The following is a 15,898-nucleotide window of genomic DNA, read 5'->3' as shown; positions in this document are numbered from 1 at the left end:
ACTCCAGTGAGTGCAACAGTAGGGAAAATGTTTGATAGCGGAGGGGTAAAAATTACTATTCCGATCTACCCCAAAACCCATACCCACCCTAAAACTAAAAAGTTTTGTTTACTTACTGTATAATGCGTTGTAATGGCATGCAATGTAATGGTATGCGCTGTAATGGCATGCGTTGTAATATACTTGAGGCTGAAACTTTGTCACTTTGTTTGCTCCTTGCTTGCTATGTCGCAGACTCTGTGTACTATGAAGCCTATAGCCGCACAGAAGACCGCCAGTGTGAAAGGGCATGCCTGGTGAATGCCCACTACAGGAGTCAATACTGTGATAACCATTGAACCAAACTGTAGAATCCTGAGGTTGATACACTGACCTTGAAGAAGACGAGTTCCCTAATCATTCTTTCTATAACTGTACATAACAATCTACTCTGTGCCTACAGCATCTCTTGATAAAGAAACAAGGAGGCGACTATTACATTATCATTGAATTGGATGTTTTGATCTGGTGGATGGGTCAAGAACAAAGCCTTTTTTAAATTGTTTCATGATATAATTTTATCAAGAGCTTGGATTTCTACTTTAGAAATTTGACATTGAGAATGAATACCAATATGTTGCTTACCTGATACTATCCTTTTTGGGACTAACACAATTTGTTCAAAATGTCCGTACCATTAAAGGTCTAATATGTGTGTAGGATATGAATATTCACTATGCTAGACAACCTCTCATGCTGAGATGGAGATAGCTTTTTATTCATGGAGACCAACACTTGAGCAGTATCTCAAAGGTAGCCTGAGCAAATCCAGTGTTTGAGATTTATTCACAATATTTCAGCAACATAAATATCATGACAAAATGTGCTATTTGAGTAAATAAAGGCTAAGAAGGTGATAGTACTCTCTTTGGCCTGCTAAGATTCCTTAGGAAAATGCTCCCAAAAAGTCGTGAAAAGTCTAGGCTCCTCCTAGATGAAGATTTATCCATGAAACCTCAGAAAGGTGCAGTGACCACATCCGGTTTCCAGCAACTCTGGAAAGTAAGAAGGTACTTTACCTTTGAACATTTATTCAAATTATAATCGCTTTAGTAATGCCCTGCATCGATTATGCCAATGCTCTTTATATGGGACTCCCTTCCGGCCTTGCTCACAGATTGCAGATAATACAAAATCAGGCAGCCTGGCTGGCCTTTCGACAGCTTAGATCAAACACAGAGGAAAAAACTGCATTGGCTTCCGGTAGCTCAGAAGCCCATTTTCAAAACATGCTGGCTAATCTTTAAATCTCTCCATGGCAAAAGCCCAGCATCCCTTTCTTCCACAATTCAGCACTATGATAAGGAATTGCGATTCCTTAATAGCGATTTTTAAGGAATCGCTAATTAGGAGTTGCAAATCCTTCTGCATGTAGTAATCGCAAAATAAATAGCGATTCCTACACATTCCCTAACAGCAAATCGCTACTAGGGAATGCATTACCATTCATTCCTATGGGCCTAAAGGCCCATAGGAATGAATGGGAAAGCATTCACAATTTGAGATTACCAAATAGGTAATCGCATATTGCAATTGAAAGGGTGCTAATGGGCCTAAGGCCCCCCTGATGCACCTCCAAAAAAGGTAAGAGTGCACATGTGGTGCACACACATGCCCTAAGGGCATGTGTACGTGCCACATGCCTCCTTGAAAAATGCATTTTTCGAAGGATTTGCAAATGACCATCAACTTGAAGTTTATGGTAATTTGCGATTCCTTAATGCAAAGTCACATTTTTAAACTCCTTCATGCATTGCATTTAGGGAATTGAAAATTGTGATTCCCTAAATGCATTCGTAAGATAGGTAATCACAATTTTTGTGATTACCTATTTTGCAAATGCATTTAGGTTTGAAGCATCGGAAATGGCTTTTAACCGGTCGCAAACAGTCCAATTCTATGAATCAGCCCATTTGCGACTTGTAAAAAGTTTGATGCATGTGCCCCTATATCGCTAAATGCCAGCTCAGATCATCAAACTTAATTCTACTGGCTGTTCCTAGAAGCAAAATAAAGAGACTGGATGGAGCCAAGTTTTCTGAGGCTGCTGCCCACCCCTGGAACACTTTCCCCCTTGAAATAAGATCTTCTTTGAACTACAAGGGATTCAGGAAAAAATGAAAACGTGGCTGTTTAAACATGCATATGAATAATTCTGGCAGCAGCAGCCTCTCTCTACCTCAGCACCAAGAGACCTTATGCGTGTGCTTAATAAGTGACCAATAACATAACAAATATAATTTCATCTAAAAACAAGCTAACCTAAACTACAAACAAATATATACAAACTAAATTATTCAAATAGATATTTTTTTTATTTATATTAACTGAAATATTAATTACATTATTTTTCAAACTTTCCAAAACTAAAAAAAGCAAAGTAACAAGTATATTATGATTTCAAAATTATCCTAAAATCAAAATTAATTTAATAAATATTTTTGAAAACGAAATTATAATTACAAAACAATATTAAAAAGATTCTACAATGTAGAAAAGATTACAAAAATTATAAAAGTATAAATGTGTCATTCAAAATTAATTCTAAATATTATTTTTATGAAACATTTGATATGATTTTTTAAACTTTCCTCTTAAATATTTTCTTATAACATAAAATATATCTTAATGGAAAAATGTTTGCAAAATATTAAAATAAGAACAGTTTAAAAAACTTTAGTTGATTCATTTCCATATTTTCCAAATAATTAACAATATTATTTTAAAATATACATATTTTAAAAATCTCCCAACCCTAATCTCCTAAAAACCCAATATCCTGCTGCTAAAAAACTATTGAACAATTATTTATATTTATTAATACAACTAAATAGAACATTTTAAAAAAAGTAGTAACAAAAAATGTTGCTTACTAAAAACATGAATCTGAAAAATTATAAACAGATACAAAAAAATACAATAAATTAAATACTATGTGACACTAGATGAAATGGAAAGGGTGGAGTGACCATACCCCTCTCGCGCTAGTTCTAAAATAACAGAGTCCGCTCTCTTCCTTACCGACCTCTAGCTTGCAGCATTTGAATTCCACGGATCAGGGTAGACGTCCGAGGAGGTCTAAAATTATTCTAAAGGAACTTTGTCAGACTCTTCAGTAGTTAAGTCGAGAGGTGAAACGCTATCTTAATCCTGACCTTATCCTAAGGACGTTCTAGCCACCTATTCGCCTCGCCCTTACTGTCCATGGCTTAGGCCTCTCTGCTTCCACCAGACCTCTGTGATTTAATGAAATAATCTAAAGCCCATGGTGCCCTAAAAATAGCCATGAAATGCTGTCCAAGAAACATGGATCTCTCTTCAACTTTTGATCGGGTGAACCGCTCACAGCTGTGGTCAATGTTGCTGTCCATAGGGGTGGAGTACGTCTTAGGGGCCCATTAGGATGGCGGGCGGCCGACGTAAAACGGGACCGCCCGCCATAAGGGCGGCGGTCGCGTGGGGGCCATTAGGATGCGCCCGCCACTCTGGCGGGCGCATCTCGCATTTTTAGCATTGCGGCGGGCGGTGCCGCAATGCTAAAAATGCAGGTTGCGCACTTCAATGCACAACGTGGCAGGCACCGTGCGTTGCCTGCCACGTTGTACATTGAAGTGCAGGAGGGTATCATAGGTACCCCCCATGTACGCCCCATACCTCCCAGAATCCCTGGGGGCCCACAACGGGCCCCTACAGGAGATTCCTGCATGCCTTTCCGTAAGCATGTTCCCGCTGCCTTCTTAATATGGATGGCGGTGTCTAACAGACACCGCCACCATATAGAAACCTTTTCGCCCGGTCGACATGCCGACTGGGCGGAAAAGCGAGGGACAGTCTTTCCGTCCGCCGCAGCCCCCCCGCCATAGTAATATGGCGGGGGAAATGGGTGGCGGGCGGGGGAAATGGGTGGCGGGCGGGGAAGTTTCGGGCGGATCGCCACAGCCCGCATGGCAGTGGCAATCCGCCAGACATCCTAATGGGGCCTTAGTCTCTTTCCTGGCAGACATCCACATGGACATGTCAGTCTCTGTTATAGGTGTGAGGAAGGGTGTCTTTTGGCCCCCTTTCTATTCACCATCTACATCAATGGTCTAGAGGCTGCATGGTTCTAAGCACAAGGACCCCTCAGGTGGGTTCTCAGGTGTTACTAGTCCTCATGTATGCTGACGATGGTGTCCTTTCAAGGACGCCATTAGGTCGTCAACGGCTCCTAGATTCTTATGTTGAGTTTATGGAGAGCTTAGACCTCTCCATAAACACATTGAAATCTTTTGTGATGGCTGCGGGGCTTAAGCCTACTAAAACCTAGAGTCATTTCTGCCTTAAGGCCTCAGATCACTCAAGTCCACACCTTTAATTATCTATGTATTCTGTTCGATGACAAGTCCTCTTTCCAATTGAAAAGGCTTACCTTGGCCAGACTGTGTGGAGTGGTCCTGGCTGTAAGGGTGGGCAGGAAGCACTTAAAAGTATTGATTCATCTCTATAAAGCGAAGTGTGTTTCTGCTACCTATTACGGCAGCAATATTTGTGGGTATCGTGACTGTGGCCCCCTTCAGTTAGAGGAAAATATATTTTTTTAATAGGTTGTTGGGGGTCTGTAATCAGTCTGAGGCAGATCCCGGTACCTCCAATATGGAGGCCACATCTTTCCACACAGGATGTTCATATCCTGTTCAAGTAAATCCTAGTAACTCTGGAAGACTGCAGCTGGAGTCCCGTAAATTACCAAGTGGTGTCCAGGATGACGGTGCGACGTCGATGATGGAGATTCCAGCTGGAAATAAGGACACCATAGGAGAGAGTCGAAACGGAGAGGGAGAGGAGACGGACAATCTGACGGAAGAAGGAAGGACTATGGGAGGGAGAGAAAGACAGAAGGAGAAGAATGGGTCCCCCTGAGCCATCCCAAAGTCCGACAAAGCCAGAGGACGCCAAGTCTACAGGACGGGAGGACAGCTATAGGAACAACGTGAGCGAGTCCAGTGGTCCAACCAGGAAACCGGACGCTGGCACTCCCCATACCACAGCCCAGGCAAGTCATGGATTCAGGCAAGTGCTGAACGATTTTTTCAAAATTGAGACTGCAGGAATTCATAAATGTAACTCAAAGATTGGATCAAAATTCAGTTGCATCAAAGCTTCTGTGAACCACCGAATAACAATGAGAACATCTGAAAGTTGACTTCTTTGCCTGATCCAAAATGGCTACCGGTGCACGATCACATGATGTACAACACAAAGATGAACGTGCCAAGTCAACGCTGAATGGAGTGGTGGCTTTAGCAAGAATTGCAAGGGCCACAATCAGAGGTCGCAGGCGGGTTCTCGAGCCACACTTGCTCGAGTGCAGACCATCACAAAGCTAAACACAACACCAAAGCTTTGGGAACTGCAATGGCTCGAGTGCTGCACCCCGCAGCCAGCAGATGACGCATGCAATAAGAGCACACAGAGGTGCACATGAATGCCCAACGTATCCACCACGACGTTTTAAAGAATACGTTTTGAAAAATGAAATGAAGACGCTGACCTTATACTTGAATACCAGAGGGTTGAAGCATGTAAATGCTGGGTTAAAGCAAGAAACAATGTTTTTATTACGCAAATCAGACGTAGTGACATTTCGCTGATAGGTGAGATGAAATGAGAAAACAAAGATGTTGAGGTACTTGGTCCTGGTGTAGAGTTTCTTCTTTTTCCGCTCCTTGCCAGTGTAAGTTTGCAGGAAGGCATGCCTGTATGTTGATCCAAAGGTTTTATTAAAGGTTACGTCCAACAGAAATCATCTACTGTGCAAACCTCCAGTCATAGACTGAATCACAACATTCTATGTTCCTACTAACAGTTCCACTTGAGTTAACATTCTTAGGTTGCCACATTACCAAACTCAATGGCTCTCTTTTTATTGACCTTGGAAGCATTAACGTATGAGTGGACCCACTGGGGCTCGAACCTGTGACGAGGAGGTCAAACACAACTCCTGCAGTAATTGTATTAGTCTACTAAGGCACCAGACTCGGCTATCTCATACAGACTTGCATGACGAACGTCAGCTTCTTATAATGACGTACCTTAAAAGGAGGAGACTTACTCTAGCCCACGGCATTATTGCACGCACAACCTATTCATCCTACTCCCCACTTACGTGCCCATATTCATCTCTCCTAGTGCCACTGCAAGGTTCTGGAGCTCCGTGGACAGTTTTGATAAACGTTTCTGTTCATCTTGTTTTCTTTGATCATAACTTCCCACTGGTGCAGGTTCATCGCTCTGAAAGAAAAAAAAAGAATTTGCATCATATTTTCCATTTTGAAGTTTATGTAACATTTGACTTGCATTTTCATTAAATGGTCCATCTGATAAAATAAAATGTAAGCATATTGTCCTGAAGCTGACATCCCTTTGTTGGGGTGGGGAAGCAGTATTGAGAGGCTCACTTTTATCAGCCTGCACTAGTGCTCTGTGAAGCTCAATCAAACGGAAATCTTTCAAGGAATCTTGGTGGCTACATGGCTTCTACCATATCAGCAGTTGAAAAACTCAATTGTGTAATAAACCATACGTTGTCGGAGGCTACTCTATCTGGGCATGCCTTTCCCATATTTCTGATAATACTTTGAACACAAAGCATTGTGTCACATAAAGTGAACGCTACAAGTGCTAATTACACACAGTGTCTGCCACAGGTCTGGACTGCCAGTTTTCTTTAAAAAGTTGAAGAGCAGGAACAATGCTATTTTGCCACTTTAGGCCGTGGTAAATGGTTGCTTTTCACAGGAATTTTCATGGTATCTGTGCTTCTGGCTGGAAATGTAGCAGCATTTGCTGACACCTCTAACAACAGAATATAACGCAATATCAGACAGCAAGTAACAAAAAACGCAATAAAAAAAATAAAGGGCACAACATAACAAAAGAGTAAAAATCAAATGCAACATAACAACTACAGTATAACAGATCACATTACAATAATACAGCACATAAATGCAACAACATAAAAATAATACATCACCACAATAAAATACCATAAAACAAATGTACACAAGCATTTTTGTCAAACACTATCACCTCTAGCAACATCATAATTTAAGGCCCGATTAGGATGGCACCACCCTATCGTAGATGGACCGTCTGACAGGTTGTCGGCAGTCCCACACTAGGTATCACGATGCGACCGCCACCATGGCGTTCGCAATGCTAAGTTTTTGCATTGCGGCAGGTGCTGCTGGCTGCAACACCTGCCGCAATGAAAAAATGTGACACTTTACATATCCCTGCGGTGCCTGCCACATGGTGCTGGGATATGCAGGAGAAACCATAGGTGCCCCCCAGTGTCCACACCTGAGGGACAGGGGGAAGGAGAGCCAGCTACTAGCCCCCAAAGTCCCTTTCCACCTGCCTGTCCATGGCGGGCTGACCGCCATGAACAGGCGGGCGGAAAGGGACAACATAATTCCTACAGCAGTGCCTGGTAGACTCCAACCCCATTGTAGGGACTAAGAGCCCCTCCACCGCACCGGCACTCAAGGAGCCCGTCAGATGCATGGCAGGCGGTCGACCGCCTACACACCGCCCTACATCGTAATGTGGCAGACGGCGATTCACCGATGGCGGTGAGAGCACCACCGACGGGTTGTAGGCGGCGGTCTCACTGCCATCGAAATCAGGCCCATAGTGTAAAAGGTTCATTACCTATCACCAGGACATTAAATAGCACAGTTACAAATGTTTTTGGTCTGACCCTAGGTCTATATTTATTTTCCACTCAGTGACATTCATTGGAGGAGGTGTGAGTTGTAAATCTGTTTCGATATTTATTTATCAACTGAATTGATTTTGAAGCAACCTTCTTGCAGTGAATTTACCTCCTCAGGTCTTCTTTTTGCCAGTTTTTCATCCTGAGTGTGTCCACACCTTGGAGACAGTTACGTCGCTGCCAACGAAATACACAAATGTTTAACATCCACCCAATTGGTCCTCTACCCAGAATCCTCTGATTTTGTCAGATTCATTTGGGAGGAAATTGGCAAGTGCTTCTTGTCTTTCGTAGTAATTCCATCTTCCCTTTTGTAGCCGTTTAGGTATTTTCTTCTTGCTCCTGCTAATTTGTTTCTTGGAGGACAAATCTGGCCTTTATTGTTTGCGTTTTATCGGGACTCGTCGACATCCTTTGTGTGTGCTTTTCTCCTTGTGGGACTATGAGCTTGAGATTGCTGCCCTATGTTAATAGGTGCCTCTTCAGGCTTCTGCTGTATTTTTGTGTACTTTTCTGAGTCCCCAGGAGATAGGGGTCGTGGTATTTTCTGAGTTTGTCATTTGGCACTTTTGGTAAGGTAGCATGTGTTTAAATGGTTCTTCCTAACCCTCTTATTTGTTTAAGCATGATGGCCGATGGTGAGCTGCCCATGTTCTCCATACATATTGCTCATGGGACTTCTTTGGAGTTGTTAACACTTTTTTGTGAGTGTTCCCTACACACCCTAGTGTACATGCTGGCTCTGTGTACCCCTTAGTTGTTTTTTTGCTCTGGGGTATTTCCAGCACCTGGTCCTATAGAGGATTTTGAGCTCTTGTTGTGTGGCCTAGTATCGTTTTCTGGGACTATCTAGGACTGTGCTGTGTGGTTTGCACTGGTGTTAAATATTGCAGGGATTTGTTAGCATGAGCTGAAAGCCATTTTCTATTTCTGGCAGCCATCTTGTTTGCCATGTGCTGCCACATGCTCTCCATGTGCTCTGTCCTCCCTCAGTGTTGACGGCTCTTGTAATCTGCCTAGAAACGAACTATATTTAGCATCTTCCACCTTCGCACATGCTCAGAAGGGCCTAGCTAGTAGAATGCACCTGCTCATCTTGTAGAACTGTCAGGCTATTTTTGCTGCTGTATGGAGAAGTAACTCTCCTCCCACTTTGTTGAGCAAGCAGATCTTGCATGCCTATCTTAGGCATTTTCCATGCTTACATGAGCCAGGACTGCCCCTTGGTCTTATGCTGACTATGTAACCTTAAGCATATATAAGGCCTCAGTTTTCTGTACTCCTTAGACTGCCTCATTCAGTTGCTAAGGCTTTTGTGTGACATAGTCTTCCTCATTTGAGGTTAATAAAGAGGTTATTTTTATATTTCAAATTATGTGCCAATTTCTTCTTTGTTGGTTTAAAAGGACCAAGTATCAGTGGGACCCCTGAGAAGGTTTCTATTTTTCACAAATGGCACTCGAACGTGGACCTCATCAGAGAAGTGGCTATCTAAGGAGTGATCTTGTCAGGAGACAGAAATCTACTGTGGAGGACAGGACAGGACTCTACTAAGGAGGTACTCTGTGCGCGGAGATTCTGGGGATTCTCTGTCTCTGCAGCCCAGTATATTTCTGGTCTTCCTGATTTTGATCCTCCACATGATGTCACTCCTGACTGAGAACCTTTTTGGCGTGAGTATTCTAAAAAACGACTGTTAGGTCATTCAGAACTTGGCAGTTAGAATTTGGACAACCATTTGATTGGTAAGAGTTTTTCAGCGGCACTTGCTGTTGGTTTTGATGCCTTGGATTGGTAAGGTAGTTTAGTAACACTTACTGTGGCTTAGATTTGCGTTGGCCAACTTTTGATTAGTATGTATGTAATATGTAAATTGCAATTTATGTAGGCAGGTAATGAGGAGATTTTTCTCTATTTGAATTTGTTTGAACGGCGCAAACGTATGAAGAGTACCTTAAGCGCTACTTTGATTATAATATCGCATATTTTGCACTATTTTTGGCATGCCTGTTTCAAGCACACATCGAAGAATGTGTTGCTTTTTGGAGGTACCATAATGAGATGTGAAGTGAATTAGCCAGCTCCCTTGAGGCTATACCTAAATAGGTTTAGGTATAAAAACATATTTCTTCCTTGGTGATTCTGTATCCCCATGGAATTCAAATATGGACATAATACAAACAAGGATCCTTTTCTGCACTCGTTTATAAATGGAGATATGCAGAGCGATGTTTTGGTGTTCTGCCAGACAAAGCTAGTGAATTGAGTGTATTTTGGCTTCTTGAAAATAAAACAGTCTGTTGGGCTGTTTTTTGCAGTCTTTTGGAATACTATTGAGAAGCGCTTCTTGTAAATATGACTTACAACTAGTATTTACAAATGGTTTGGTTTAAGTACAGTCTGTGGGCTATCCTTTGTTCCTTTCTCAAGTGTTGATCTGTGGGTTAAATGTGTGTTTAAATGTCTATGTGGTTTGTGGTTTTCACATTAGTGATTCTTCTGTAAGTAAATAGCGATTGCGCTCTTTGTGTAAGGATTGCTAGCCTTAAGCGCGCTGTATTATGTGATTCTGAGTGTATGACCCCCTTCTGTATATGTCTCGAATGAGCTCAATGTGTGTTTGTGTTTTCTTGCTGTCATCAGTCTGTTTGTTATGCAAAATGTAATTTAATTAATATTAAATAAAAAACTAAATAGAAATCCAGAAATTAACCATATGATATGCTAAATAACTGTATGTTACTATTAAATTGATAAGAGTAAGCAACTATGCACATGTACAAACTGCTAATGCTTAAAATATAAAATTAGAATTCACATTCAAGAGGAATACAATAGGCCTCAAAAACGAAATTGTGTTTTGTAATAAATAAACAATTATAAAACATTTTCCTTAGATACATTGTATTAGATATAAACAGGCAAAAACATCATCTGAGTAAATTGGATGTTCCTGAGCTACACACATTTTAGAACTAGAACTGCCTCCGTTTTAAATAGACTGTCACAACAGCTGTGTTTTAGTTCAAAATGATTTTATTGAATTTTGACAGAGGGAAAAACACAGAAGTACATACAGAAAACTGATAAGATAATTCATTGAATCACATGGAAGCGAGTAAGGACAATCATAAATAAGCAGTCATAAATAAATTACATCGCATAGTACCATCGTCAATGAAAGGAGAACTAAAACAGAGGGGAAGAAGTAAGGGGAGGAAGGAAGGGAAGAGGGAAATATACAATTCATATCATAATAAATTAACCAAATAGAATTACCAATAAACAGCTACAAAAACAGTATGATAATCAATAAATAACATAATAACATTGAAAGAGCATGAATCATAACTTTATATATGAATCTATAGGAGACCAAAAGGATTGAAAATGCAGAGAAATATGATGAACGCCTTGTAGAGATAATTGAGCACCTCTTCTTGTAAAGATAATCCAAGACCACCAAGCATGAACAGAAAGAGAAGTAGCATCCTTCCAACAAAAAGTAATTGATTTGAGCGCAGCCGAAACCAAAAAATTAAATAACTTTGCTTCAGCATCTACAAGAGGAGCAGCAAATACAACTGATTTACATATTAACAATTTATAAGAAAGCAAGTCAGAAATAGGCAAAATTTTCAATATCACATTCCATACTTCAGACCAAAATTTCATAATAATAGGACAATCAAATAACATGTGACGTAAAGAGACAGGATGTAAATTACAATGCCAACATAGGTTTGGTGGTAATAATTTAGCTTTAAATAAACGTACTGGAGTCCATAAAGAATTAAACAAAATATAAGCATTAGTTTGATAAAGTGAAACTGGTAACCATCCAGAAATACTATTAGTCCAAATTAATGACCATGAATCAATTGAAAGGGAAATGGAGAGTTCAGCATTCCAAAAAGTGGAAATTATATCAACGTTGGAACCTAAGGAAAAGGTAAGTTTCTTATAAAATACAGAGACTGCCTTTGAAGACACAGAAACAGTTTTGATATAAATTAAAAAATCAGCTGAGGATGTAGACGGGATACCATCTGGGAAAGAGTCTAAAATGGAATTACAGAGAAGTTGGTATTTTAACAAATCGGACATTGGTAGATTGAATTTTAATTGGAGTTGAGCAAAAGGAATAAAGGCATCATTCAAGAAAACATCGTTAAGAAAGAAAATAACCTTAGCAATCCATGAAGACCAAAAAGAAACATTTCTGTTTAATTTTATTAAAGCACTATGCCATAAGGACAAATGCACCGTATAAAGTAAAGGAGATGCAAAATTAGAGTCCAAATCATTAAAAATTAATCTTGAGGATTTGATTATGGACGAGGAATGTACAATCTTAGAGGTAGGGGACATAGTTAATAAGGATGGCAAAGGGAAAAGGTTTAGCAAGGGAAGTTTCAATATGAAACCAAATAGGAGGATTAGCAATAGGTGAAATATTAAACCATAACGCGCTCTGTTTTAAGATACATGTCTTTTGATATAAATAGAAATCAGGTAGGGCAAAACCAACTTGGCATTTAGGAATTTTCAATTTTTTATAAGCAATAAGAGGAGGTTTATTATTCCAAAGAAATTTAGATAACAGTTTATCAATATCTTTATAAATTTTGAGTGGAAATTGAGTTGGTATCATTGCAAGAGAATAAAATATTTTCGGGGCAATATTCATTTTAATAGATTCCATTCTCCCCCACCAGGAAAGATGAAGGGAAGACCATTTGGAGATTTTTTGTTTTATATAGTCAAGAATGAAATCACTGTTTAATTTCAAGGTAGCAGGCAGGGATGATGAAATTAATATATCAAGGTATTTTAACTTACTTTTTTGCCAAACAATATCCTGTGAAGGTAACATATCAGGAGTGCAAAGCATATTTAAAGGAAAAAATTCAGTTTTACTAACATTTAATTTATATCCTGATACAGCTGAATATTTAGAAATAACATCAAGCAAAAATGGTACAGACGATGCAGGATTACTAATAAATAATAACACATCATCAGCATATGCCAAAGTTTTGACAGTAACATTTTTAATAGTGATACCCTGAATATGTTCAGATTTACGAATGAAATTAAGAAATGGTTCAATTCCCAATAAAAATAAAAGGGGCGATAAGGGACAACCCTGACGTGTACCTCTAAAAAGGGAAAATTGATTAGAAATTTGACCATTAATAAACAATCGAGCAGTGGGAGCATAGTATAGAGCGGAAATCATGTGAATAAAGGATGGACCAAAATTAAAAGATAATAAAGTTTTAAATAAAAACTGCCAATGGATTTTATCAAAAGCTTTTTCAGCATCTAATGCCATAACACCAGCAGGGACAAGGAGAGTGGGGCTTTGTTCAATGATATGTAATAATGTTCTAGTATTGTTAGCAGAATATCTATTTTTCATAAAACCAGATTGGTCAGGGTGGATAACAGCGTGAAGGACAGGAGCTAATCTAGAGGCAAGGATTTTAGCATATAATTTACAGTCTTGATTAATCAAAGAAATGGGACGGTAATTAGAGACAAGGGTAGGGTCTTTATCAGGTTTGGGAAGTACAACAATTAAGGCTTCTGAAAAAGAACCCGAAATGGTACCTGTGGAACAAAAGTGAGAAAAAATCTGGTACAAATAAGGTAATAGATGATTTTGAAATTCTTTATAAAATTCGGCAGGGATGCCATCAGGACCAGGAGATTTATTTTTTGGAAGTGATTTAATAGCAATAAGTATTTCATCAGTAGTAATAGGGGAATCCAATCCAAGTTTATCCGAGGAAGAAATATGAGGTAAATTAGAATAACTTAAAAAATCATCAATTAGAGATTCATCACAAAAATCTGGTTTATTATACAGGGTGGAGTAAAAATGTAAAAATTCTTGAACAATATAATTGTGGGAAAGTGCGATTTTACCTTGAGGACCTTGAATGGAGGTAATCTGTGTTTTATCCTTTTAAAAAAGTAAATAATTAGCAAGGAGCTTACCGGACCTATTGGAATTAAAACGGAATCTAGCATTGGACTTAGAAAGCTGGACCCCAGCCCTAGTACTAAGAATAGCATTAAATTCATATCTAAGTTTTTGCAATTTAAGTTTATATTGGGGATCACTAGAAGTAATAAATAAACGTTCAAAATGAGCTATTTGTTTCTCTAAAGATTTGATATTAGAATTAAATTTCTTATTCTCATGTGCCATAATAGAAATTGTAGAACCTCTGATATAAGCTTTAAAAGCATCCCACCAATTGATAACAGAGGTAGAGTCTTCCGGATTAAATGTAAAATAATCTTGAATCGCTTGCAACAACTTGGGATTGTGAGTGTCATTAAGGACAATGTCAGTATTCATACATCATCTAGATTGCTTAGCAAAAGAAGACGAAACATTTAAAACAAAAGAAATCAGGGCATGGTCTGATACGTCAATAGTACCAATGGTAGGAGTATTTGCAAATTGAATGAGAGAGGGGGAAAGTAAAAAATAATCAATTCTGGAATGAGAATTATGAGGATTGGAGAAAAAGTAAAATTCCTTGCCAGTGGGATAGTGTAACCTCCAAATGTCAGCTAACCCGGTGGTATGAAGAAAAGTCTTAAAGGCATGGAAAATCTTAGATGGTCGAAACCTAGAGGTAGATAATCTATCTAGCAAGGGGTCTGCAAAAACATTAAGATCTCCCCCAAAAATCAAGGGAACTTTTCCCAACTTTAAAACTTCAGTTGTAACAGTAGTCCAAAAAGCAGGGTCATCTGCTGTAGGGCCATAAACATTAAACAAAAAGAAAATAGTGTCATGTATTTTGACTTTAACAATAATATATCAGCCTTCAGAATCTGAAATCTTGTTAAGAATTTGACAATGTAATCTCTTAGCAAAGAAAATAGCGACCCCATTCTTTTTACCTTTAGCAGGTGAGGAGACAATATAATCTACCCATTTTTTGTTCATATATTGTAAAACGTTATCTTCAACATGCGTTTCTTGAACAAAACAAATATCAGTCTTACAACTACCTAAATAATCCAGAATTTTGGTACGTTTTTCTGGATGTCTTAAACCTTTTACATTTAGAGAAACACCTTTAATATTATGAATAGTAGCCATTAAGATTTAAGAGGAAGGAAAGAAGGAAGTCAGAACAAGAAGGAGGAAGAAAAAGACAAGTTAACAGAGTAATTCTATGTGGAGAATAGGAAGGGAAAAAACAAAAAAGAGAGAGAAAGGAACAAACAAGAAACATGAATAAAGACAAAGAAATGCACACCCGTTCCTCAAGCATGGCCAGTAACCGTTGGAGCCCATGAACAAAATTATGCAGAGATGTGACACATGAAGTCAGACGATACCAATTCAAGAATTAGGATCCTGAGTATCCATGGATGGAGGAGCTTGTTGATCAAGGAATAGCCGGAGATCTTCTGGGCGTTGAAAAGATTTGGAGACATTGTCTTTCCACACACGCATTGTAGAGGGATCAAACAGTCCATATTTGAAACCAAGGCTCCTCAGTTGTGGACGAAGGGAAGAAAACTCTTTACGAATAGCCACAGTTTCTTTAGCAAAATCCTGGTGAATAAAGATTTTGGTTCCATTCACTAATAACGATGGAATTTCTCTAGCAGCTTTTCGAGTGAGAACCAAATGATGATGGTGCAGCACCTTAAATATCATTTGCCTTGGCTTAGTATGTCGAGGGTTCCGGTGTGATGGGACTCTATGGGCTTTGTCAATCTCAAATTTTTCGGAGAATTTAATATTCAAAAGACCAGGCAAAAGAGATTCTAGATAGAGTCGGCAATTGGTCCCTTCAACATCTTCAGGAAAATTAAAAATGCGAAGATTATATTGCCTATTGCGATTTTCCATGTCCAACAATTGAGTATGCATTGGAACAATTTTGGCCATTAAAGGAGTAAAAGCGTCTAACTTGTTTTTGTTATCTTGAATTTTGATGACATTGTCAGAAACCTTCATTGAAATGGAAGCCATATCTTTCCGAACATTTTTGACTTCTGAGGCAATAGTGTCAGTATTCAGACGTAATGCCTTAATTTCCTCCAAAATTAGCGCAAGAGAAG

At 39.2% G+C, this 15,898-nt stretch overlaps 1 protein-coding gene across 1 annotated transcript in view; it reads right to left on the bottom strand.

Moving 5' to 3' along the window:
* Positions 1-15,898, bottom strand: part of NPHP1 (nephrocystin 1) — a 699,686-nt gene that overhangs the window by 542,286 nt on the left and 141,502 nt on the right. Inside the window, exon 4 of the mRNA XM_086926892.1 lies at positions 6,185-6,309. Within this exon, the coding sequence (XP_086783018.1) occupies positions 6,185-6,309 (125 nt within the window). The remainder of the gene's footprint in view (positions 1-6,184; positions 6,310-15,898) is intronic.

The sequence above is a fragment of the Lissotriton vulgaris genome, chromosome 6, assembly GCF_964263255.1.
Source record: "Lissotriton vulgaris chromosome 6, aLisVul1.2, whole genome shotgun sequence".
NCBI classification, from domain to species: Eukaryota; Metazoa; Chordata; class Amphibia; order Caudata; family Salamandridae; genus Lissotriton; species Lissotriton vulgaris.
Note: the sequence above shows the minus strand (reverse complement) of the source record. Positions and strands in the feature narration are given on the sequence as shown.